We start from the raw sequence: 24,732 nt of genomic DNA, 5'->3' as shown, positions 1-24,732 counted from the left end.
TATGGATAATGTCAAACAGGTGAAAGACACTAGAGTTTAGAACTGGGCATAGTTTAGAAAAGGAATGAATATGTATTTTTAAATTGGCAACAAAAGTACAGTTTATTCTCAATCAGGACTTTGGCTGTAACACACATTATACTGTAATTTGCTGTTTCACTGCCTCCTACATTGTGGCAAGGTGCTGCTTTCTTAACACTTGCATCTCTTCTAATTGTTTTGCAGACTGCAAAAGCCAAATTTTATAATTAAATTGATCTCATTTTATCTTTCTCCTCCCTGAAGAAGAAAATTACAAATAAACTAAATCAAGCTTTAATCCTCTTGCAGCTTGAAATCTCCAACCTCGAAAAGACTCGAGCTATCATGGCTGAGGAACTTGTCAAGTTAACTACACAGAATGATGAACTACAAGAGAAAGTAAACGAAATTCCCACATTACGTGTACAACTTAGGGTGCGTACTATTTATATATTTGCACATTTTTAAAAAAGATTTATAAATAGCAGCTCCTGTAATGTATTCAGTGAGTAGCCGAGTCATACAGACTGAGAAGGTCTTGAGTTCAATCTCTCGTCTCTGCTGAGTTGGCAGATCTCTTACATGGTGGTGGTAGTGGAGGGGGTGGGGGGTGTAACTGGTGTCAGTGCCTCTGGATTGGGAAAAGGAGAACTGTTGTGGATTTCCACTCCTGATCACTATACCTCTAGTGGAAGTGCATATGTGTGGACTTTGGGTGAGGACAGGATCAGACTTGACTGTGGTGCAATCTCAATGACAAAGCCTTCTGATCCTCACAACCAAGATCCTCACACAAGAATAATGGTTACTTAGGTGAGGTACTGAAGGGTGCCTGGCACCCTAGAATGTATCGCACCAAGGAGTCAATTCCTTTGGCGCAGTAGAGAGAAATGGGACGGAAGGAGGACATAATGGACAAAAGAAAGAAAAATAATTTTCAGTGGGATAAACCTGAACTTTAGAGTGGAGCTTCTTCTTTGAAATGTGTATTTGATTCATGCTGTGAACTTAAAAGAAGGTGGTGAAAATATTCAAGTATTATTTTATCTACACCCCTCCACTGCAAAATCTAGGTGAATGTATCTTTTTTTAAAATTTTAAAATATATCTTCAGTTTATTTCACCCTCTGGTTCCTACCAGTTCACATCTTCACAGTCAGCAGATAAACACTTTCTTGTAGGTATGATTCCTTCTAGAACTACTGATTGGTTAAAGGCCATTGGTTAAGCTCAAAACTGTGAGGATTCATTGCAGATCTTGGGAATGGATAAGAAATTGGCTAAAGAGTAGAAAACAAAGGATAATTGTTAGAAGAGTCATGTTGGAGGGAGGAGGGGGAAGTGCTGAATGGGATGTCCCAGGGATCAGTATTGAGACCCACTTCTGTTTCTAATTTAAATCCATGACTTGGATTCAGAAACTCAATGCAAATTGGCCAAATTTTCATTATCAAACTGCAAGGCACAGTGGATTCAGAGAAGGCAGCTCAGAAGTTACAAAAAAATGGTCAGAACAAAAAATTTAATGAAAACAAGTGTAAAATACTGCACACGTAGAAAGAAAAATGAGCGACATACATACTGCAATAATGATGTTGAAATAACTATGGATGTAGTTAAAAGAAAAATAGGAATCTTAGTAGACTCAACACTCAGCATGGCCAATCACTGTAGAGCAGCAATCAACAAAGCTAATAGAATCCTGAACTATATAGCCAAAACGGTAGAGTACAAGTCAGAAGAAGTCATGATCAAATTATATAAAGTTCTGGTCAGACCATGCCTTTAGTACTGTGTCCAGTTCTGGCTGCCGAATCACAGGGGAGATAAGGTTGATCTCCAGTGTTAGAGGTCTGATTTATGAGGAAAGATGGCAGAATCCTGAGTTTTATAGTCCTGAAAGGAGGAACCTGATCTTTTGGAGTGAGGTATATAAGATAGTAAAATAGTATGGGAAATGTCGATCCAGAAAATTACTTCAAACTAAATTGTGAGAAGTAGGCAAGAGGACATAGGTTCAAACTAGTAGAAGGCAAATTTGGGACCAATATCAGAAAATTATTCTTCATATAAAGAGCGATCAATACACGGAATGGACTTTCAGAGGAAGTACTGGAGGTAAAAGTCCTGGAACTATTTAAGAAACAGTTGGATGCTGCAGTGTAGGTCTTTCTGGATGGTGAACTAAGATGAGCCAAATGGCCTCCTCTATTTGTATTTACCTTGTGATCTTGTCCCCTCCTATTCTGGATACTTATTGGGAGGTGTTCAAGCCAGGAAATTGCTGTACTTGGCTGCTGCAGAAGATCCCTGGCTTATATACATTCACATCCAGAATAGAACAGGACAGGATTCTAATCAGCGTGTCCCATGAAGCCACTCGCTGGTATCAGCTAAACTACTCCAGTTGCATCTGTGGACCAAAAATGTTGGGTCTTCCACAATGGAAGAACAAATAAATAACCTACAAATGTTTTCTACCAAAGTAAGAGAGTTATTTTGTAACTTTCTACATTTAAAGTACTTGGCTCCCATTTACCTTCTCCTTTGGCTGTTTGCTGCCATGATTGCGGGCTCAGTAACATTTTGTGAACGGTGACTACTTTGATGAGATAGCTAATAGACTTTCACAGAACTAATGAAAGTTCTAGAAATTGTATATTGTACAGTTAGCTGTGAGTATTCATTTTAAATCCAGAATTGTAAAACTCTTGAAGTTATGTTTTGTCCATAGTTGCATGACATTGCCATGTAGCCTACAAAATATACTTTTGCTCAACTTGGGTTATAACTGGGGTTTTGTTGCATTCTGGTTGGTTTTAAAACAGTTGATATAAAATTTTGTCTAGTCAGACAAATTTTTGTTGCCATTTTAGCTTATGATTTTTGGAAAGAAACAAAAGTTGTAAAATTCAGAATAAGTGTGTTTGTACTGTAATTATGCTAGTTTCTGACCAAGCTAATATAATTTGCTTTCCAGGATATTGATCAACGATACAACACCATCCTACAGATGTATGGTGAAAAAGCAGAGGAAGCCGAGGAACTGCGACTGGACTTGGAAGATGTGAAAAACATGTACAAGACCCAGATAGATGAATTATTAAAGCAGAGGCTAACATGATTTGCTTTATCTTAGTAAACTTGGCACTTCAATTTTTTTCAAGTTTCCCTTAATGTGAAATGCAATACTGCTGACATATTTGGCTTAAAGTGTGAATGTATGATTGTAAATATATACTGTATTCTTTAGTGTTTTTTTGTTAATCATCTGTTGTTGCCTTAGAGGAAAAACTACAGTATGATCTCAATCTATCGGTGTAGGAAAAATTACTGATGATGTAATAGAAGTACATAATATGAAGTGTAGGATTCAAGTGCAATATTATGAGTAAACCTGAATTACAGCTAACTCTTAGGATAAAAATCTAGCTTTCTGAAAAATGCAGTTTTCTTGGCAGAATTGTATTTCTGAATACAAGTTGGACCAATTTTGTTGTCCAACTCCAGTCGACCAGGCTAGTAGCTTTTAAGTTACACAAAACATTGTGTACTCGAAAACAAAGCGTTTCAGTAAATCAAATCTCCAGATACTGCATGGCAATCTGATAAATGCTATACATCAGTAAATCGGAAAGAAATTCAGACTGAAGTATGTTGCATTTTATTCAATATTCTAAGTGTTATTAAACTCTAAATACAAAGATTTTAGAATTACTCAGTATGGGCATTTAAACAAAATGCAGTTTGTAACAATACAAGATGCTGCCTTCTGTTGATTATTGGCTAAAAGAAGAACTTGCATATTGGTCTACTTTTGCTAATAGTTGCACTTATTTCAATACACAATTTGAAAAAGTCTAATAGTGGAATCTTCTATGTAGGACAAGCACATAGTAACATTAATAGATCTTTCTTGGTGCTATATTTTGTGCATTGAAAGTAAGTTAAAACTGCTTTATTTAAAGTAATTTTATATAACTTGAATCCATAATCTGTCCTATTATACTTTCCAACTGTAAATTTAAAATGTAAATAATCTGCTTCGTGTAACACTGATGGGACTTAGGGTAATAAAGTCTTTTAACTGATTTGCTGTCTTTTACTATGATATGGATGAACTTTTGATTTTTCAGTTGGTGTAATACCTGAAAAAACATCAGCTACATTTCTTCCTCCAGGCTGGAACCTAAAGAGGATAAATTTGTTCTTATTAATATAGTTTTAAAAATGGGAACAAAATAAATGTTATTTTATTGTCACTATGCATAATTCCTGGCCAGTATGGCAGGCAACATGTTCCTGGTTTCTGCCCATGCTATTATTGATCCAGCTGCCATGACAGAATGTGGTACAGGACAGGTGATTTGCTCCATTTTTTTTCCCTCTTCATTCCTCCTTGTGAAATATCTAGCCTCGAATTGGTACCTATCAAACATAGAGACCAAGTGAGGAAATCATAGGCAAAACCCATGACCCACCCTTCAGCATCTAAGCACAGAAAAGTGCTAAAACACTTATTGTCATTAAAGTTGATTGGCTCTAAAGAACATTAATTTTACTGATTAATAGAATTAGTGGACGTTAGTGTTCTGATCTGACCCTGGAATTGACAAATTTTGCTTTCTAGTTGTAGTGTATTGTGCATTGGTGAAGTGCTAAACAGCAAGTGTCTGCGAGCTTCAGGAAGATTGAACCTGCAACATTTTGAGGATTTCCACTGTTTGGTTGTTTATTATGGAGGAGCACAATGTATGTGAATTGTGCAATGGGAGCTATCAATTTTATGTTCATACCACGATATAATTTTTGACTTCACTTCAACTGATTTGTATATTTATCTCAGAGACTTGTGCTTGCATTGTTCTATTATGACTGACAATGTTTGGTGATATAGTGTTTGCTACTACTATGAATGATCAAATATGAATACATTTCTGTTTTATGTTTTTGATGACTATGGTAGCATATTTTTGCTGCAGAACTACAAATGTTGAGTAAATTTTATTTTTGATTTATTCATAGGATATTGTTAAATACTGTTGACACAAATATTTGGTCATTTTCCTTGTAGTTTACAATAGTCAGCATTGAAATATCACCAAATAGACATTCTAAAGGTGGTGTATGATAGAAATTACAGCATGCATATTTTGAGAGTTACTTGGGAACTGAAGTATTTAAAAGGATAGTTATCCTGTTATGTGGGAGGGTTTTATTTCTGTAGATTCAAGGAAGTGATTTGGTGATTTTCCTGCTTTGCTGGTATGTACAGTTTATTTTTGCTCAATATTTGAAGTGTTAGCAGGCCGGAAAATGTTTACCTCTAACCAATTCATATTGCTGTGTCACATAATTTCAATTTCTCATGTTCTTATCATTGGTATTGAATAAATCACATAACAATTTTTATTTACAATGACCATTTCTTGTATGTGTTTCCTACTCACATTTGGATTGCTTTTCAAAAGTTTCTCTTTTTAAAATGTCCATAATAAGTTTTCCTGCTTTGCTGGTACATATAATTTATTTTTGGTCAATATTTGAAGTGTTAACAGGACAGTAAAATGTTTACCCCCAACCACATCATATTGCTGTGTCACATAATTTCTGCTGGACTGGTGTTAGATCATATGATCCCTGAATAATGGTGCCGTCGACTTACAGGATATAGACAGAGCATAGGTATGTCAATTTTGTCTGTAGTTCACGTACAAAATTGCTACCTATGGTATAGTAATATATACCATAGTATGGTATAGTAATATAGTATGGTATAGTAATATAATTTTAATGATTCAGTGCTAAAATTATGATCTAATGCTGGGCTAACTTCCACTTATGCAGGTGAGGTGTAAAATGTGGCTAATTAGGCTCCGTTACAAGAATTCACTGTGACTCAAGAATTATAGCTAGTAATGAATCCTCACTCAGCTGCAACCTTTCAATAGAGTTGCAGTAAGTGATCAGACAACACTAATGTTGTATTAATCCCAAGTTATATCAAATGCATTTTGCATTCAGTCAGGTGTTCAGCCTTTTGTGGTTTCCACCATTCATGTCTTAACTAGTTCAATGCTTATAGAAAAAATATTTTAGAGATTTTTATTAGATTTTTGCTGTGCTGCAAATTTTTCTGCATTTATTAAGGCCTCTGAAATTCACCTTTTTTAAAAGACTTTTTTTCCCAAGAAAACTTATGAGCCTAATTGTGCATTATGCTAAATGTTCACCAGGAAACAGGCTGCCTGAACAAATTCTACTTAGGATCCTTGATAACCATCAGATCAACAATTACAAATGGGAAAAGATACTTAGAAATGGAAACAACAAAACAATTAAAAAATAAACATTTAAGGTTAGGTGGCAAGTGCTGTTCATGTATATGTGCATTAAAAATGCCCAGTCTTTTTTGTTAAATATTTTGTAAACATTGCTAGTTTAGTCATGACGCAATCCTGTTCATACAATGCTTTTCAAGTATTTATAGCTATGTATTCAGTTTTTGTTAACACAGTTGTGTGTAGCTAAAGGACATTAACAAAAGCAGTCCAACTATCCAATAACTAGGGAACTGTCGACCTAGAAGTTGTGTGGGATGGGGCGAGAGTGGGAGATGTAAGGGATAATTCTTCTTGTGGCATAGGGGAAGATGTTTGGAAAAGAAGAAATGGTAGGAAATTTGCCCAGTTGCAGACTTGTTTGAATTGGGAAATAACCGATAGCCGTTTTGTCCACATTTTTGTTATGAAGTAGAAGGGTTGAGTTGTGTCACAGTAAGGGGGATTAATTCTTTTCACTGTGAGTATCAAAATAGCTGTTAGCCTGTGTGCTGCATGTATTCCTTGTAGGAGGTTGAGTAGACACTGGGCAGAGTCAAGGAGGACAATTGTTTTTATTTTGGCTCCTGTGGTCTGGATCTCTTTCAGGAAGGACTGAAGACATGAGAAGGACCAGAATAAGAGTAATAAAGTAAATGATTAAACAGAGCAACTTGTGGGCTTCTGTTGCTTTTTAGATGTAGCATTAAGTTTGAGTTATGGTTTTAATAATGGTTTCAATAATCTTAGTGTGCTTTAAAAATTAATATTAACTGCTGCAGTGAAGTTGGACAACCATTGTGGGAGATCTTAATTATATTCAATGTTACAGAACAGTACATTCTATTTAGCAAGAATAGTATTGTGCAAAATCAGGAACAGGGTAGGGAACCATGTAATTTTAATAACCTGGATTGTATCACTTCTGGTTTTACACATCTTTAAATAATAGTGTTATAGTGCCGTATTTTATTCCAATCCAGTCTTTCATAAATTATTTTGTTGTATTTGATATTTTTTCTGTGACTGGGTCAAGTGCACTGAACCACTTGTTTGTTGATTTTGATTTATAAAGGATGACATATATTTAACTGCAGTCAATTAGACAATGTTGAAGTGAAATTATTTTTAAATTGTGTTAATTGGTAGGTTATTAGTTCAGTCCTGTACGATAATTGTAGTCCAGTCAAATGAGTTAATTTCTTTGTGATTTTAGCATTCAGACAAAATGGCAGTTCATATAGAAACAGGTGGTATTGACTAAGCAAAGATGGTTTTAAAATTCTTTGGGTCAAGCAACTGTGGACCGCAGGTGATAAGAGCTAGGGACCAGACAGTCTTATGACTAAGGGCATTGTGTAACGAGTCTTCATGGCGCTGTTATCGCATGCTATCTTGCAAAAGTTCCCACAGGCTGACAGTCACATCTTTCTAAGACATGTTGGTGTACTTAAATAGGAACATAGGAACATGAGTAGGCCATTCAGCCCCTCGTGCCTGCTCCGCCATTTGATAAGATCATGGCTGATCTGTGATCTAGCTCCATATACCTGCCTTTGGCCCATATCCCTTAATACCTTTGGTTGCCAAAAAGCTATCTATCTCAGATTTAAATTTAGCAATTGAGCTAGTATCAATTGCCATTTGTGGAAGAGAATTCCAAACTTCTACCACCCTTTGTGTGTAGAAATGTTTTCTAATCTCACTCCTGAAAGGTCTGGCTCTAATTTTTAGACTGTGCCCCCTACTCCTAGAATCCCCAACCAGCAGAAATAGTTTCTCTCTATCCACCCTATCTGTTCCCCTTAATATCTTATAAACTTCGATCAGATCACCCCTTAACCTTCTAAACTCTAGAGAATATAACCCCAATTTGTGTAATCTCTCCTTGTAACTTAACCCTTGAAGTCCAGGTATCATTCTAGTAAACCCACGCTGCACTCCCTCCAAGGCCAATGTGTCCTTCCGAAGGTGCGGTGCCCAGAACTGCTCACAGTACTCCAGGTGCGGTCTAACCAGGGTTTTGTATAGCTGCAGCATAACTTCTGCCCCCTTGTACTCTAGTCATAAAGGCCAGCATTCCATTAGCCTTATTGATTATTTTCTGCACCTGTTCATGAGACTTCAATGATCTATGTACCTGAACCCCTAAGTCCCTTTGGACATCCACTGTTTTTAACTTTTTACCATTTAGAAAGTACCCTGTTCTATCATTTTTTGATCCAAAGTGGATGACCTCACATTTGCCTACATTGAATTCCATTTGCCACAGTTTTGTCCATTCTCCTAATCTATCAATATCCCTCTGTAATTTTATGTTTTCATCTAAACTGCTTACAATGCCACCAATCTTTGTGTCATCGGCAAACTTAGATATGAGTCTTTCTATGACACTTTAGAAAGGGGTCTATGTAACTAAATTGGCCTTTGGTTAAGTCACCTCAAGTGGGATTCTCTTTATGTAGCTTAAAGTATTTAAGGTTAGACTTTCCACCTAAAGGAGACCTGGATCCAGAGAAGATTCACCAAAGTCACAGAGGTTGGCAAAAGGTTTGTAAAGGCTTTCTGGATGAAAAGCCTGGAAGTTTTAGATAGTATTACTAAACTGAAAGTTTAAGAATGTAAAGTGTGAATGGTATAAATTTCTATGCCCTAGCGGTCAGAGTTGGTGAGGGGATCCAGAATCAGTGGGGGTATTCAAAGTCAGGGGGTGCTCGGGAGTTGGGGTGAGCGAGACTGGGGGTTGGGGAGAGTGTGGGAGACTGGAGAATGGGAGTCGGAGAGAGGGAGATTGGGGAATGGGATTGGCGAGAGAGGTGAGGTGGGCAAGGGACCAGCATTTTCTGCAGAGCTGGGAGCAGTAACAGCGTGGTGAGTGGTGCATGAGAAGAACTGCAAGTAAAGTGGTGAGTGAAACCTGGGGACCTTACTGTGGATGAAATATTGTTTCCATTGGTGAGTGAATGGGGAACAAGGAGACAGAGACTGTAGATTCTCACTGGAAGAACCAAGGGGGAAGGCTGAAGGATGGTTCTTGAATTGTGAGGGCTATAACACCACAGGATGCTTAACTATGTGGCTATTGAGGTAGAGACTTGAATATCATTTGGGGGAATGGAATAAATTTTTTGAAAAGGAATATAAAAGGATCTGGGGGGAATGGGGTCACAGGAGAATGCGCTAGTACTGGCATGGTGCTGAATAGCCGCCTCCTTTACTGTAATTTATATCATTCGATGAAAACTATTGAGTGAGCGCAGGTAGTGGTTTAGAAATGTTGATGCTGAGCTGAGTTTAGGGTGATGTGGCCTGTGAGAATGCCCCCCCCCCCCACAATCGAACCCGCTGCCTTTTGTGAGCTCTAGGTTTGGTTCAGGTCAGTCTGTGCCTGCTGATTTTGACGTGTGAAGTCCAAGTACAGATCAGCTCCGACTGAGGCTTCCAGTTCACAGTTGTCACCTTCACACACAACCTGCTTCCAAAACATAGTCCAAGGAGATAGAGAGAATGATGCAGTAAAATTTGCAGATGTCAGGTGATGAGACATCACATAAGATATCATATGGCCAGACATCAAGTGGTTAGAATGTGGCAAGAGAGAAAATGAAGAGATTATGGGGAAAAAAGGATAAATAGAAAATATATTAATGCTGTTAACACCATGTGCTAGTCACAGTTTAGACATGTTTATATTTGCACCGTGAGGTGATGTGGTGTACACGTTATTCTACTGAAAACTTCACCCCCAAGATTTGTGCAGTGAAGTTCTGGCAAAGCAGTCACTATTCCCTTGATTGTAAAAGTGACAACAATTGAGGGCACAGTCCGCTACATACTTTCTTAAAGATTTACAGCAATACTTATTTGATAAGATTGCAACAAATGATGGAGGCATGATCTTAAGAGTTGTGCAGAGGGAAAGGGAAGGAAGACAAACCGTAGTAGCCGCTGTCGGCCCTTAACCAGTTTAGGACACACATTGTGTATTATCTGGCGGTCAATTCTTGGCGTTGCGACTAAAAGAGTTTTTATTATCATCGACTTTAAGAAGTGATACTTTGGTCCAGGGGGTGGGACCTCTTCGCGTCTCTGTGTTGTCCGGGGAACATTGTGATGTTGCACGTGTGATGGCGCCGCGCTGGTCTGGGTTCGTTCCAGAACGGCGGCCCAGGTATAAAACCCTGCGAATGGAAACATTGCCGCTGCATTAGGTCTGATAGTTCCGACTGCTGTCGGGTATTTACCCGAGGGTTGGGGATGAGGAAATACACCAGTTTTATTCTTGAAAATACATTGACAGGGGGCCTCCTCCCCATCACTTAGCTCTTGTAGCGAGTAGCAGGGCCACATTAGAAGAGCAAAGATGTAACCGTTAAAAACGCAGCTGGGGTGTCCAGACTTCAGCCCGCAGGCCTTAGCATACCTGCGCAGAAAACTCCGACAACTCGGTATGGTTTTGCGTTTGTATTTCTCACTTGCCCATTTGCCCTGTTTGAACCTTGGTGGTTCGTTTAAAAAGTTGTTCTTTGTGCTATTGCTTAATTGGTGGACAAATCCTAAATTAGAATACCAAACTCTTAGTATCTACAGCTTGGGGTAAATGCACATTAATAGGAGCGTTTATTTAAAATTTATATGTACCCACCAGGTTCTGTGGCATGCAACTGAACAGCCCATAGAGACAAAAGGATTGAAGTCTTGATCTAGTGAGTAGCTGAACCATACAGATTAGGAAGGTCTTCAAGCTCTATTACTGGTCTGTGCTGAGCCAGCTGAGGCATTACAGTAGGCCTCAGCACCCCTGGGTTAGGGAAATGGAAGTTGACAAGGGTTCCTATTTCTGATCACTATCCTGCCTACATGCCCCTGTCACTAAATGACAGAGTAAACTGACATGTGTAAGTTATTGGCATTCTTCCATAGCTAGCTGAGCAATAGAAATTTAACTTTACCCACTTATTTATTCCAAGCTCCAAATACACTATCCGACATTTTTTCTCTTTCCTACATCCCAGCTGTGTTGAAATCAAGAATTGAGTGTAAATTGATTAATGATTCTAATGCAACTGTTCCAAATTTATTGAAGTCATATTCAGGTCATTATCAGGAAGTTCTATGGCTAGTTAAATATTATTTACGTAACATAATCAGGGGGTTCAGATGGCATTGTAATCTGCAAAAGAAAGTCTGAGGAAAGTCAAAAAATCGATACAGCAAAGCTTACTGGTCTGTTCCCACGTTGACTATGGAAACAGTGCTGCCTATTGATAGTACAGTCTGTTCTTAATACTCAATTTCACATATTTTGCACATAGGAAAGTTGACCTTAATCATTATTTACAGAAGTAAATTTGAACATTAAATTTGCTGGGATGCTGGAAGTACTGAAGTCAATCTAAAATATTGCTGTCAGAATTCGATGGTTCAGAATAAACCAGCATTTTTGTTTACTATGTAAACTAACCAGAGTGATATGGAACATCTTCAATAAAGTGAAATATTCCGTAGTTAAACATTGGATACTGATTTTGCTCAGGAAGTGAAGTGAAATAACTATTGTTGTTTTAGCTTATCAAAATGGGAAAGTGAAACTGACAAGAAACACATGGATAGAAAGGGAAAAAGTAAATATAATTGAAAATGAATTTGGATATTCGCAAAGGTAATAATATCATAGAAGCTTAAATGAAGAGTGGAGCAGAGAGCTTCATACTTTAAGGATTTTAAAATGGGAGAAAAAAGTTAAGTTTAAAAATTACAATTTGGTGTTTATTAATGACATATTAATTTACAAAAATAAGGCTAGGCTCTGAAATGTTCAGAAAAATTCACCATTATTATCTTTGTTAGATATCTTCAAGGCAAAATTAGATAAGTACCTTGAAGAGAAACACATTATCGGATAAAACTGTAAGAAAAGTAGACTAGATGGACTTGTGGTCTTTTTCTGCTTGGAGCTTTCCATGTTTCTTCCCATGGTTAGCTGGTCTCTGGCCCAGCGTCTAGTTAGTTTTGGTGGGTCTTAAGAGCATAAGATCATGTTGAGACCAGTAACCTACTAACTGGGCCCTACAAAATGCCAGTGTATGAAGAACATAATTGTAATACCCACTAGTCTGAAGCAGTGGTAGTGAACATGCTTGGAGATGTATTTGGTAATAAATGAATAATAAATTTCCGGCAGATGTGCAGTTACTAGTATTGTTCCAGAATTTAAATTTCATATAAGCCATGTAGCTATTAAATTGATTATTATCCCTAGTTAGTTAAGCACAGATTCGAATGAGCCAGATGTTTGTGTAATCCCTTTTTGTTATTTCCATGTCTTATTTTAAGGATTAAAAGCTATAAGATTAAACCGTAATCTATAGCAGGTGACTCCATTTATTATCAGAAAAGAAAACTGTATCAGTTAGTCACAGAAGCAAGTTTTAGCTTTACTGTATACACAAAAACATTTTTTATGAAGTTCAGGAGCATGTTTCCAGCAAAACACATCCTATTACATCAAAGCTGAGTAGACTTGTACAGTTTGAAGGTTGTGTTGCTTGTGGTATTCTGGACACATGTTTATTTAAATAGGAACAGTTAGATTGTTCTCTGCTGCAAAGCCACTAATGAAAATCTACTAGAAGTTTAAATTTTTCTTTTTTAGGCCTACCATCTGTTCACTCATGATGTTAATGCTGCTTCAGTTTGCAATGCAGCCTGCTGGAGGCTTTGAACTGGAAGACAGAGACCAAAGTGATACGGATGGTGTCAAAGAAGTGCCTTTGTACAATACCATCAGGTTGCCTAACGAGCATATTCCTTATTTTCTATACAATAACAAACACATAGCTATTAGTTGCAAAAAAGACCCTCTCTGTCCATTTAAGGTAGGTCTGACTCTGCGTACAAAAGCATATTTCATGCATTTTGTGAAAAGGAAAAACTAGTGGGTATATTTTTTAAATATTGAAAAGTTACTCCATACAGTAGTTGTACATCTGTGTTGCAGACTGATAGAATGTGGGTTCTTGTTCATAATCCTTCGCAAACTGGCTTTCCCATTCACACTTGCTGTCTGGGCCAGTGTTCTTCAAACTTTTCTGTTTAAGGACTCCCCACAAATATTGATACATGCCCAAGGACCCCCTATAAATATTATACGATTTTGCACAGCGTTATGCCAACTGCAGATGCACAGGTCTCACTTTATAGTGTGAACAAGCCCTTGTTCCAGGAAACAGTAGTATTGTAGACCCACGAAAATGTAGGTCTATGACGCTGCCATTAAAATAAGGCAGTTGGTTTTAGTTATGTAAACGCAGGAACTGGTTCCATGTGTTTGTTCTCTGAGTCTCTGGAGTCCAGCATGCCTGCAGAGACAGGCTGCTAACTGAGTATAAATGAGGGAGAGTGGGACATGCAGATTGCTCTTCCAAAGCAGAATGCAATTAAAAAGCACAAAATAAAAATGCCCAATGATCTGGTCCTGAGGAGCTCCTGTCCTAGATTCCAAAGGACAGTGTCTGCTAAGGAAAGAAAATCATTGCAGAAAACATCTTTTTATTGGTATACAACAACTGAAATAATGTCCTCATTATTCAACAAATATAGAAAGTACAGAAATCTAGTGCCAGACACAAATTTGATGACTTCACAGATTGTCTGGGGTTCCCTCACGGACTGGAAATGCCAGTTTGAAAACCTATGGTCTAGGCTCATATTTCAAGAATGGCTCCTTGGGCAAAGGACAAGAGGGCTACTGATTTCCATGAAAAATTATTGCCGTCACCAGCACGATTCAGTGCCTTCAGTGGATGAGTCCTGTCAGAAACTACTCAACTTACTTAATACCTTGATGCAAAGCTTTGCAAAATTTCTCTCCTCGCTAAAGGCAATTGAGCAAAACTCAAAATGAATTGGCCCACAGATAATATTTGTTGGCCTAATAAATCTTTGAAGCAAGCCTTGTAGCCCTTTTGGTATTTAATTGGAGCTGTCAGTTGTGGAGCATTATAGAGTTTCTTCAAAAATAGTTTAGCCCTGAAAAAGAAAAGTAAATCCTCTGGTCAGCAGTAACTTATAAAATAGAAAATGTGAATCTTGGCTTTTATTAATTTCTTCTTCCCTTTAATCCAAGGAGTACTTTTTCAAATTAATGTAACAAACCTTAAAGCTGTGTGAAAAAAGATAATTTTCAGAAATAAGCTTTTAACATATTTACTCACACCGCAAACATTGTCTATATTCACAACCCTTTTAATCAGTGACTAATATTAACGATTATTCTGTTAATCTTTAGAGCAGTTTAGAATCACATTTATATTTTGTATTGCTGAATGATAAAAGGTTAAAGCTTGTTTATATGATCATTTTTTTGTGGGTGAGCCTAGGCATTTAGTATTGATGGGCCATTCCATCTATTCCATCTATTCAATAGAGGCACCACAGCTTAGTTTGATCCTGTCTTAACCTAGATGCCCGTATATGCACACTTCCAGTAGGGGTCACTGTATTGTCACCGGGAATAGGAACCGTTGCCTAACAAGGCACTGAGGCCAATTGTAATGCCCATTCTGCTGCCTGACCAGAAATCAATTAACTTAGCACAAAATGGAGATCAAACCTGGGACCTTCTGCCTGTATAATACTCACTACTTTAACCGGCTGAACCATTGGGGATCCCTGCAGTATAGTTATCAGGATTTGACTTGCTGTTCAAATACTACATTCGAGCAAGTTTGCAATCTGCACTCCTGGGAATAACCATCCATCTGATTTTCTGTCCATGTTGGGGAATACCTAGCCTCTACTTGGTGTTTTCTCAACAGCCAAATGGCTGAGTTTAATGAATTGGGGATTGTAAAGTGAACCTAAGCCCCACCACTGCGATGATTTAAAGCGCTGAGCTACCATGCTGTCTCTGAATCAGCTTTTAAAATACATCCAACATATTTATAAATTTATATCACTACTGGACAATAAATCCTGCTAATTACATGCTAATTACTTGGATCACTTTAGTTGAACATTCAGAAGTACTTAAAAAGAATAAAGAAGGAAGTCTGATAAGGAATAACAGCAATAATTTAATATTAAACAGATCATCTTTTTCAGTATTATACCACTGTTTTTGCTCTTTTCATATTGTGCTAACACATTATTAGTTTTTTTTACTGAGTGTAAAGAATGTACAGACAGTAATTTGGGTGAAAAAATTAATAAGACAGAATGAGAAATTTAAGTTAATTGCATATTTGCTTTTGCTGTAGAAACACTTGAGCAAGCTGCAATCCTGTTGGGGATATGAAAAGAATTGCAAGCCAGAATACAGATTCAGCTATCCAGTGTGCACTGATGCTACTTCAGGCTGGTAAGACCCCTAGCAAAGGTAATAAAGGGCACAGATTTAGGGATACATCTCAGTTGAGTGAAGAATTCCATATGTTTTGGACATGTCTACAGTTTTTCCTTTAGTTGATATCACTTATGTTACCTGTGCTGTTAAATTTAAATCACAATTTTACCCATCACTGCAGCAGCTGATTCTCAAAAATTATTTTCCAGCAGGATCTTGGGGCTTAATTTTAAGGTCCTGGACTGGAAAAGGTTCAGTGTAATCATTTGCAATAAATTTTAGTCAACTTTTTATACTAAAAGATTATTAGTCACTAATGGACAGGGGCATAGTTAACATTTAATGGTAATCCATGAATATTAGAAAGTTTGAACATCAGTAAATACAAATGATTGTAGAAAACCTCTTTCTAGAAACTGTAAATAGATTTTAAAAAAAATAAACAGTTTCTGTCATAAACCCTGAATTGGAACCTCAAAGCTTTGCCTTAAGATAGATGATTTATGAAATATAACTAAATATTGTAATTGCTTCTTAAACAATTAATTTGTGATTAGTTTCTTTTTAAATCTGCTGCTTTCTGTGTCAGTACTAGCCAAAATATGTTGCAAATGTATCCCAGCGAAACACAACTTTTAATTGAAGTGATTTTCCTATTAAGAGAGCTTTAATTGCATTGCATGACAAAACCTAAGTCTTTTTTATCTTCTAAGTATTGACGTAAATGTTGTGGCGTAATTGTTGAGTTTAATTTTCAGAGGTAGAACTATAATCTTACAACCATTTGGGTGTGCTGTTTGTTGTCGGAGTGACCTGCACTCTGTGATTAAAGGTACGAGACCTAGGAGTCAGATCAACTTGACAGATTTTATTAGACTGCATGCATGATTAATACAAGCGATACAGCTATCTGCTTACCCTGCAGGAGACTCATCCGGGGCTAGGAGCTCACCAGTTGAGGTTGTTCACCTGTCAAAGGGTTTAATTACATATTTATACCTTTCTTGAAACACATCTACTTGTACAGTTTTTTTGTTTGCAACTGTCACTCATACTGACTCAGTAGATGTCATATGACTGGTTTCGACACAAAACCAGGGGAACTAAGGGCCCCAATTCTTATCTGTACTTCTCAAGGCTATGTTCCTTGCATTGTGCAGCTGAGCTCCTCCCTTTCTTCTTCGTAATTTTCTATTCTCCCTAGGCCTTAATTGTGTTAGTTTATTCTAATCATGCTTAGTTAGTTTCCTCACATTATATGCTAACTATCCCATCATGCTCTATGCTTATGCTAAGTCATTTATCCTGTAATGGTACACTATCCCACAACAGTTGATGTACAATGTGCACCAAGATGTTATATGAAATACTCCCTGAGTACTGTGTGTCCTTTGCAGTCATTAAAACATTCATATTTGATCTATCTACCCATCTTAAAATTCTCTACCTTAAAACATTTTTTTTCAGGGGAAAATACTACCCTCTGGAGTGCAGATCAAGTGAACCACCTCCTCAGTCAGGAATGTGGCCTGTGTATATTCCATCACTACTGTTCCTTGATTGAACATCTTCCTATTCAGATAGCTACTTCACGTCTGCTTTTAATCAGTAAGGGGAGGGAAGGTTGTCTGAGTCATATATCAGATTTCCAGGATCAGCAGAGGAGGAGTTGGGTCAGTGATGGCTTGAATGCCATAAAGTAACAAAATATAGACTTACTAGCTTATTGCATGCCAACATCAGGGCAACTCTCACTCTCCCTGCTCCAGACCCTATTTCATAAGTCTGTCAACTTTATATATGAAGCACTAGTGGATACTCTTAAATTACATTTAGCTCCAGGTTTACTAAATCACTTGTGATTAGTAACTTTAATCTTATTCTGCCCTAAGTATCCGAGTGAAATCTTGGCCACACTTTATTTGAATTTCATTCTGGCTGTAAGTGTGGGTTCATGCCACACTTGTCATTCACCAGCCCCACTGCCAGTTGTCACACTTTCTATCCTTTACTTCCTCGTCACCAAATACCACAAGGAACTGTAAGCAAAAAATTGATGGCACTCGCAACATTCTTCCCTTTTCCCACTTTACAATTCTAGGGAATTACCTATCCTAAACGTGGAGTAAATTAAAATGAACAGAAATCAGCTCCAAACTCAGTTGTAGCAAGTGCACAAAGTCTCACTGACTGCTATTGGTAACCATCTAGTTATTGGTCTGTGAGTAACAACCAGTGAAAAAATAAACTGTGGCAGGAATTATTCTTGGCCTGTCTCATTTATTTTCTACTATCTTACTTATTTTCTTCAACTTTTTTATTTTGTGTTGTGCCTCCCGTGTGTTGCTAAAACTGGCCACGTGGCATAAATTTGCTATCACTGAGCTAGACAGTATGCAAGTATCAAAGGATATATATGATTGCTAAAAGTTTAAATACTCTTAAAATAGACAAAAGTACTGGTTCAAATTGTTTGCATCAACAGATCTTAGTGAATGGTTCTTTAGGACAGATTTGGATTACTGTAGTAAACAGCCAGCACAGATATGATGGGTGGAATGCCCTCCTTTTGTGCTGTAAATTTCTATGGTTCAGTGGCTTCTATGAAGTTTTAACTGACATTTTTGTAAATTTGTAAGGAACTAAAGAATGTCAGAAAATAACTAGCAAATGGAGGAGAACCAAAATATTATAGATTTCTAAGAAATTGTCCCAACCAATATACTGGTCAAACTGTTCCAAAATAGTTACATCACTATTATGCAAGGTGGTTATTTGTTTCAATGTTGTCTATGTTAAAATGTGTGTCTGTGTGTGTGTATCGCTGCGCACTTTAATGTGCACTGAGATCCAAGTTAATTTTGGTTCTACTAGTATGACAGGTTAGTGTTCATACACTGCACCTTTCTCCGGAGTTCTTGGATATCAAACAGTGGAAACGAAGTAAAAGGTACACATATATGTTCAGAGTGTACATAGAACCCATCTTTGTCATTCAGGTTATCCAGCTGAATAATGACCTCAAGATTTTGGGAACTTGCTGCTTGACCAGTAAATGGATGAATCCTTCACTAACTAGCCTTCCAGAGTTTCATTTTATATGTTTTGTAACAGGGGCAACACAATAGAAGCAGCACAGGAGATTTTCTGGCAGCAGGCTGACTTTGGTTATGTTAAAGAAATGCTTCATGAGATGAAAACACTGTGTGAACCAGTCAAACCAGTAAGATTTTGAAAACTGCTTTTCATTTTCTTCTTTTAAAATTAAAATCAGGCCTTTCTATTTACTATATTATTTTCCAAACTGGATTTCTATGAAATGCTGGGTTTTGATCTTAATCAGGTTTGACTAATGTTTTTCCTTTGGGGTTTTATTTCAGGGAGATTCATCCCTAGCGTGCTCAAAATACACTCGCTATTGCAGAGCTACAAATCTCTACATTGATTTGAGAAATCCAAGAAGAAGCACAGATAGGTCTCTGATTTCAAATGTTTCGTATTGTGGTAAACAGCAGACTCTTTATGTGACTGCGTATTCAGAATATACTTCACCCTGGTAATGTAACAAGTAGCATGTGATGCCCCAATTATGCTAGGACTTACATTTTGCATTTATGACTTTAGCGACACAACGTAGAGCTGCTGAATTCAAAGCAGCCCCAACTGTGTCAACTTCATGACTTCCTACTGAAGACGGTAGTCTAGGAGTAGCCAACACATTCCAAAATCTAGTGTATCATGGTGACATTGGAGGAGTTGTTTATACACTTGTGACCAATATAACTATTTGTCACTCTAAGGTGGCATTCTTCATTGATCCAAGTTGAGTATATGATAGTCATTCATGTTGCAGCTTCCACCAGAACTAAGAACAATATGTATGTAACAATATAATGTGGAAAATTGCCCAGGTATGTCCTGTCCACAAAAAGCAGGACAAATCCAATCCGGCCAATTACCGCCCCATCAGTCTACTCTCAATCATCAGCAAAGTGATGGAAGGTGTCGTCGACAGTGCTATCAAGCGGCACTTACTCACCAATAACCTGCTCACCGATGCTCAGTTTGGGTTCCGCCAAGACCACTCGGCTCCAGACCTCATTACAGCCTTGGTCCAAACATGGACAAAAGAGCTGAATTCCAGAGGTGAGGTGAGAGTGACTGCCCTTGACATCAAGGCAGCATTTGACCGAGTGTGGCACCAAGGAGCCCTAGTAAAATTGAAGTCAATGGGAATCAGGGGGAAAACTCTCCAGTGGCTGGAGTCATACCTAGCACAAAGGAAGATGGTAGTGGTTGTTGGAGGCCAATCATCTCAGCCCCAGGACATTGCTGCAGGAGTTCCTCAGGGCAGTGTCCTAGGCCCAACCATCTTCAGCTGCTTCATCAATGACCTTCCCTCCATCATAAGGTCAGAAATGGGGATGTTCGCTGATGATTGCACAGTATTCAGTTCCATTTGCAACCCCTCAGATAATGAAGCAGTCCGAGCCCGCATGCAACAAGACCTGGACAACATCCAGGCTTGGGCTCATAAGTGGCAAGTAACATTCGCGCCAGATAAGTGCCAGGCAATGACCATCTCCAACAAGAGAGAGTCTAACCACCTCCCCTTGACATTCAACGGCATTACCATCGCCGAATCCCCCGCCATCAACATCCTGGGGGGTCACCATTGACCAGAAACTTAACTGGACCAGCCATATAAATACTGTGGCTACGAGAGCAGGTCAGAGGCTGGGTATTCTGCGGCGAGTGACTCACCTCCTGACTCCCCAAAGCCTTTCCACCATCTACAAGGCACAAGTCAGGAGTGTGATGGAATACTCTCCACTTGCTTGGATGAGTGCAGCTCCAACAACACTCAAGAAGCTCGACACCATCCAAGATAAAGCAGCCCGCTTGATTGGCACCCCATCCACCACCCTAAACATTCACTCCCTTCACCATCGGCGCACTGTGGCTGCAGTGTGTACCATCCACAGGATGCACTGCAGCAACTCGCCAAGGCTTCTTCGACAGCACCTCCCAAACCCGCGACCTCTACCTTCTAGAAGGACAAGAGCAGCAGGCACATGGGAACAACACCACCTGCACGTTCCCCTCCAAGTCACACACCATCCCGACTTGGAAATATATCGCCTTTCCTTCATTGTCTCTGGGTCAAAACCTTGGAACTCCCTTCCTAACAGCACTGTGGGAGAACCGTCACCACACGGATTGCAGCGGTTCAAGAAGGCGGCTCACCACCACCTTCTCGAGGGCAATTAGGGATGGGCAATAAATGCTGGCCTCGCCAGCGACGCCCACATCCCGTGAATGAATAAAAAAAAATGTGCAGTGGTGCACCAAGTTTCAAAGAAAGCAGGATTAGTCAGTGTGCATAGCAAATAACTTGACCCCTTGAGTCTGTAGATATTGCACTGGTAGATGTTATATGCAAGTTCTCAGTCAGACCACTGAAACTTTAAAAAAAAATTCTGCCCTCTTTTGAAGATGCTGACTCCTTGTCAGGACAAAATTCCGTGGGTGCTAGAATCTCTCTGGAAGCATCTCCAAGGTTTAATTCTTTATACCTGAGACCACCAGGCAGTGAGTGTCACCAGACTATTTTATCATGGAGAACATCCCAGCTGAGCTTGATTTTAACTCATCTAACTTCCAGATCTGTGCACTTTCTGACAGGGACCACTAGTAGCAGTCAGAATAATCAGGCCCTTGACTGATATTTCTTTCTCCTCCCTTGCCCAGGCACACTGAGGCCAATTGTAGTTTTCCTGCTGCCACCTTGGCTGAAATAAACTAACTGAGTACAGGTTGGGGATCAAACCTGGGACCTTCCCAGCTTTTTTAGCTCAATACCTATTAGCCCCAGGCAGTTCTTTTACCACTGAGCTGCTGTAGAAGCTTCAAACCACTGGATTAAATGTAATGGTTTCTGCTGTGAAGAGTGAAGGCCAGCACTTTTTCATCTCACCTTACTGTGGCATACTTTAGGATGGAAAATTGGCACCATTGGCCTCAGAAGTCACTTAGAACCTTGTGATCCTATCGTTTCTTACCTGTCCATCTGGATTGTTGTGTAGAAACAAGTAGCTATGAAATTGGGGTGGGATGGTAATGTGGCAAGATTAATGAATACTGGACAAGGGAGTAAAATAGAAAAAAACATATATCCTTCCGAAAAGGACAGGATAATCTCTTATGTAGTTATACTGTTGCTATGATGAACAGCCAGCAGATCCGGGTTGTACTGCAGACTAAGGGTTCCAATGTGGCCAGTGACAAAGGAGCTGTGTGAATGCTTGCTTGAACACGTGCATGGTCCTGTTCTCCAGGCACCTCATTTTTAATGTTATGTGAGTACCAGTAGGAGCTGCCACTTTCTCTGAACATTAAAAATAATGAAAAAGCATTTTTAAAATGCTCAAGTGGTCCAGTTAAAAGCAAGATTGGGACCTGACTCCTGAGTTATATTGCCACTTTAGTGTCATTGGGCCCCCAAAACCGTTACCCATAATGCAAAAATAGCAGTGCAACTGTACCCTCAAATTTAATGTTCACCCCATGTTAGCCCCTAGGATTCCACACACAGTCAGTTTCCCTGTTACAAAGATATTACTTCCCAAGCAAAATCTTATGTTGCATTTGCATTGCCAGTTTGGTGCTGATTGAAACTCTGCCTTTGGTGCCAAACCAGCATTCTAAATGAGGCAATGCTGCATCCATTGGAAATGGCGTGCACCATCAAGAGATTTCAAAAAAATCTTCTTTGAGTTGTGGCTGATGCTGGCAAGACCACATTTATTGCCATCCTTCATCCCTGGTTGCCCTGAGAAAATGTTGGTAAGCTTTCTGTAGTGATTTTTTTTACAACGTAGTGATCTTTTCTTAGCAACTGTGTGACTTGCTTGACCATTTCAGAGGGCCTTCAGAGTCAATCACGTAATTTGGGACTGGAATCATATGTAGGCCAGTCCAGTTAGGGGGCCAGGTTCCCTTCGCTGAATGAGAGTAATGAACCAATTGGTTTTTATGACAGTCCGACAGCTTTTATGGTAATTTATTTCTGGTGCCAATTCACAAATCACCAAATTTATTGAATCCAGTTTCAGAACTTGCTGTGGTTGGATTTGAATTCACCTCTTTAGTGTCCGGAGCTTCTTATGTGAGTAAGTGATCTTACACGAATGAACAGTAGATAAAGGGCATACTCTAGTTGAAGTTACAGAATCATTCATTGTAATGTTTGTGCATATATATTGTATCCCCCAATAAATTTAGATCCCATTTAAGATATTTTTTTGAATCAGACATCAAATTATAAGGACCCCTTCAGAACATGTTATTATTTTGGAACACCAAGTGTTTGAGATCTCTTAAGAATTAAGTCTTAAGGGATACTAAAAGTTAAGTCCTTGGTGTTCTATGTTTTACATGTAGATGTTCTTATCGGGGAGCGGGCAGGAAATTGGACATGAATTTAGATTTGAGGTTAGGATCAGATCAGCCATGATCTTATTAAATGGCGGAGCAGGCTCGAAGGGCCGATTGGCCTACTCCTGCTCCTATTTCTTATGTTCTTATGGTCGGCCAATATTGGAGAGGCCTCAATATTACTGGTCTTTTAATGCCGCAAAGAAAAAGTGCAGATTTTGACTCAACAGATACAAGGAGGATTTCCTTCAAGATGGTGAAATTGGAGGCCACTGCAAATTGGATAAAAAGGCACTGATGGCTGAAGGAGAACATAAGAGTCCTCTCCAGTCCTGGTAAGTTCTTGTACCTTTTACAGTATTATGATATTTAGACATTTATTGTGGAGGAGTGATTATATTCATGTTTCAAAATGTTTTGGAAAAGCTATATCTTGTGATTTTAATCCTTTCTTTATCACAGAAGATTTAAGTTAAGCATATGTCCATCTGTTATCTGCACACGGTTGCTTCTCACACAAGTAACTATAACATCTTAATTTAGTCTTCAACCAAACATAAATACTGGAGCACACAAGGATTGAAAACCTATTCAAGTATCCCTTTGCAGGGAGTATTGCTAATTAAGTTTAGCAGTTTTCTTTGCTTATTGTTTTGTCTTGTATCTTTTCTTTTAGTTGTTTAACAGTTGTGGGTGGATTGACTGCTTTTACTGAGTGCACTTTAACTACATTGATATTTATGAACCTTAGAAGTAAAACTGATGCAGATCTCAGCCACATGAAGCTTCAGTGCATCCTCAAGTGGAAAGTTCTCCCAATGGCTCTTCTCTATATCTCAGAATGATTGATTTCAAAACAGTATTGGTGGAGGCTTGGAACAGGTCACCTTTCAGTTAAAAGTGGTGCTGTTTGATGGGGCCACCCAATAAGGGAAAGGGGAGAAAATATCTTTTGGGGGTGATGAAAAAGACCATTTTTGTTTATTCGAAGATATTATGAAGTTTTATGGTTTTGATTTATTACCATGACTTTTCTCTTATTAAATTTGTAATTTGTAATCAGTAGTACATTTTAACAAAAATGAACCAGTACCTAAAGAAATATTGTATGTGTGTAAAATAAATAATATTTCTTATGTATCATTGAAATGATGCAAGAAGTTGATGTTGTGTGACCTCAATATGAATAATTAAGTACTAGCAGCAACTGTACAACATACTTGATGTACTTTGTAATGCCTATAAATACAAAATTGGGGAAAGAATGTAATAGTATTACAGAAATATTCATGTTTTTCTCTTTTTAATTTGATTTATGATTATCATTGCTACAGAAGTTCAGTTATAGTGTTTTATTGTTCTCTCTCTAACCTCCATGGTTATAAACTGGAAAGTAGTGGCAGTAAACTCTACAGATCTCTGTCACTTCCCAAGATAGCGTATAATGACTTGCAGTTTAAATATATTTTGATCTATTTTTGTTAGTCAACCAATAGTTTTTGGAGCGATTCCTTTTGTTGTTGCAAAGTTTTAATTATATACATTACAGTGAATTAGCAGTTGTGGCTGTGATTATGAGCCTGTCTTGGTTGCAGACATGTTACCCTA

At 38.4% G+C, this 24,732-nt stretch overlaps 2 protein-coding genes across 4 annotated transcripts in view; both read left to right on the top strand.

Annotated features, from left to right (window-relative positions):
- Nucleotides 1-5,440, top strand: part of tmf1 (TATA element modulatory factor 1) — a 42,443-nt gene extending 37,003 nt beyond the window's left edge. For both annotated transcript variants that reach the window (XM_067998879.1, XM_067998877.1), the window contains exons 16-17: nt 331-456; nt 3,002-5,440. In XM_067998879.1, coding sequence (XP_067854980.1) covers nt 331-456; nt 3,002-3,145 — 270 coding nt within the window. In that variant the 3' untranslated portion in view covers nt 3,146-5,440. The remainder of the gene's footprint in view (nt 1-330; nt 457-3,001) is intronic.
- A 5,013-nt stretch (nt 5,441-10,453) lies between these two features.
- The window catches only part of eogt (EGF domain-specific O-linked N-acetylglucosamine (GlcNAc) transferase), a 69,453-nt gene continuing 55,174 nt past the window's right edge, over nt 10,454-24,732 (top strand). The window contains exons 1-6 of one of the 2 annotated variants that reach the window (XM_067999130.1): nt 10,454-10,512; nt 12,997-13,219; nt 15,602-15,702; nt 18,802-18,910; nt 19,068-19,162; nt 23,355-23,459. In XM_067999130.1, coding sequence (XP_067855231.1) covers nt 10,469-10,512; nt 12,997-13,219; nt 15,602-15,702; nt 18,802-18,910; nt 19,068-19,162; nt 23,355-23,459 — 677 coding nt within the window. In that variant the 5' untranslated portion in view covers nt 10,454-10,468. Of the gene's footprint in view, nt 10,790-12,996; nt 13,220-15,601; nt 15,703-18,801; nt 18,911-19,067; nt 19,163-23,354; nt 23,460-24,732 lie in introns of both variants that reach the window. The other variant, XM_067999131.1, reaches the window with a different exon arrangement.

This window comes from Heptranchias perlo, chromosome 17 (genome assembly GCF_035084215.1).
Source record: "Heptranchias perlo isolate sHepPer1 chromosome 17, sHepPer1.hap1, whole genome shotgun sequence".
Classification (NCBI taxonomy): domain Eukaryota; kingdom Metazoa; phylum Chordata; class Chondrichthyes; order Hexanchiformes; family Hexanchidae; genus Heptranchias; species Heptranchias perlo.
This window is presented reverse-complemented; position numbering and strand designations above follow the sequence as displayed.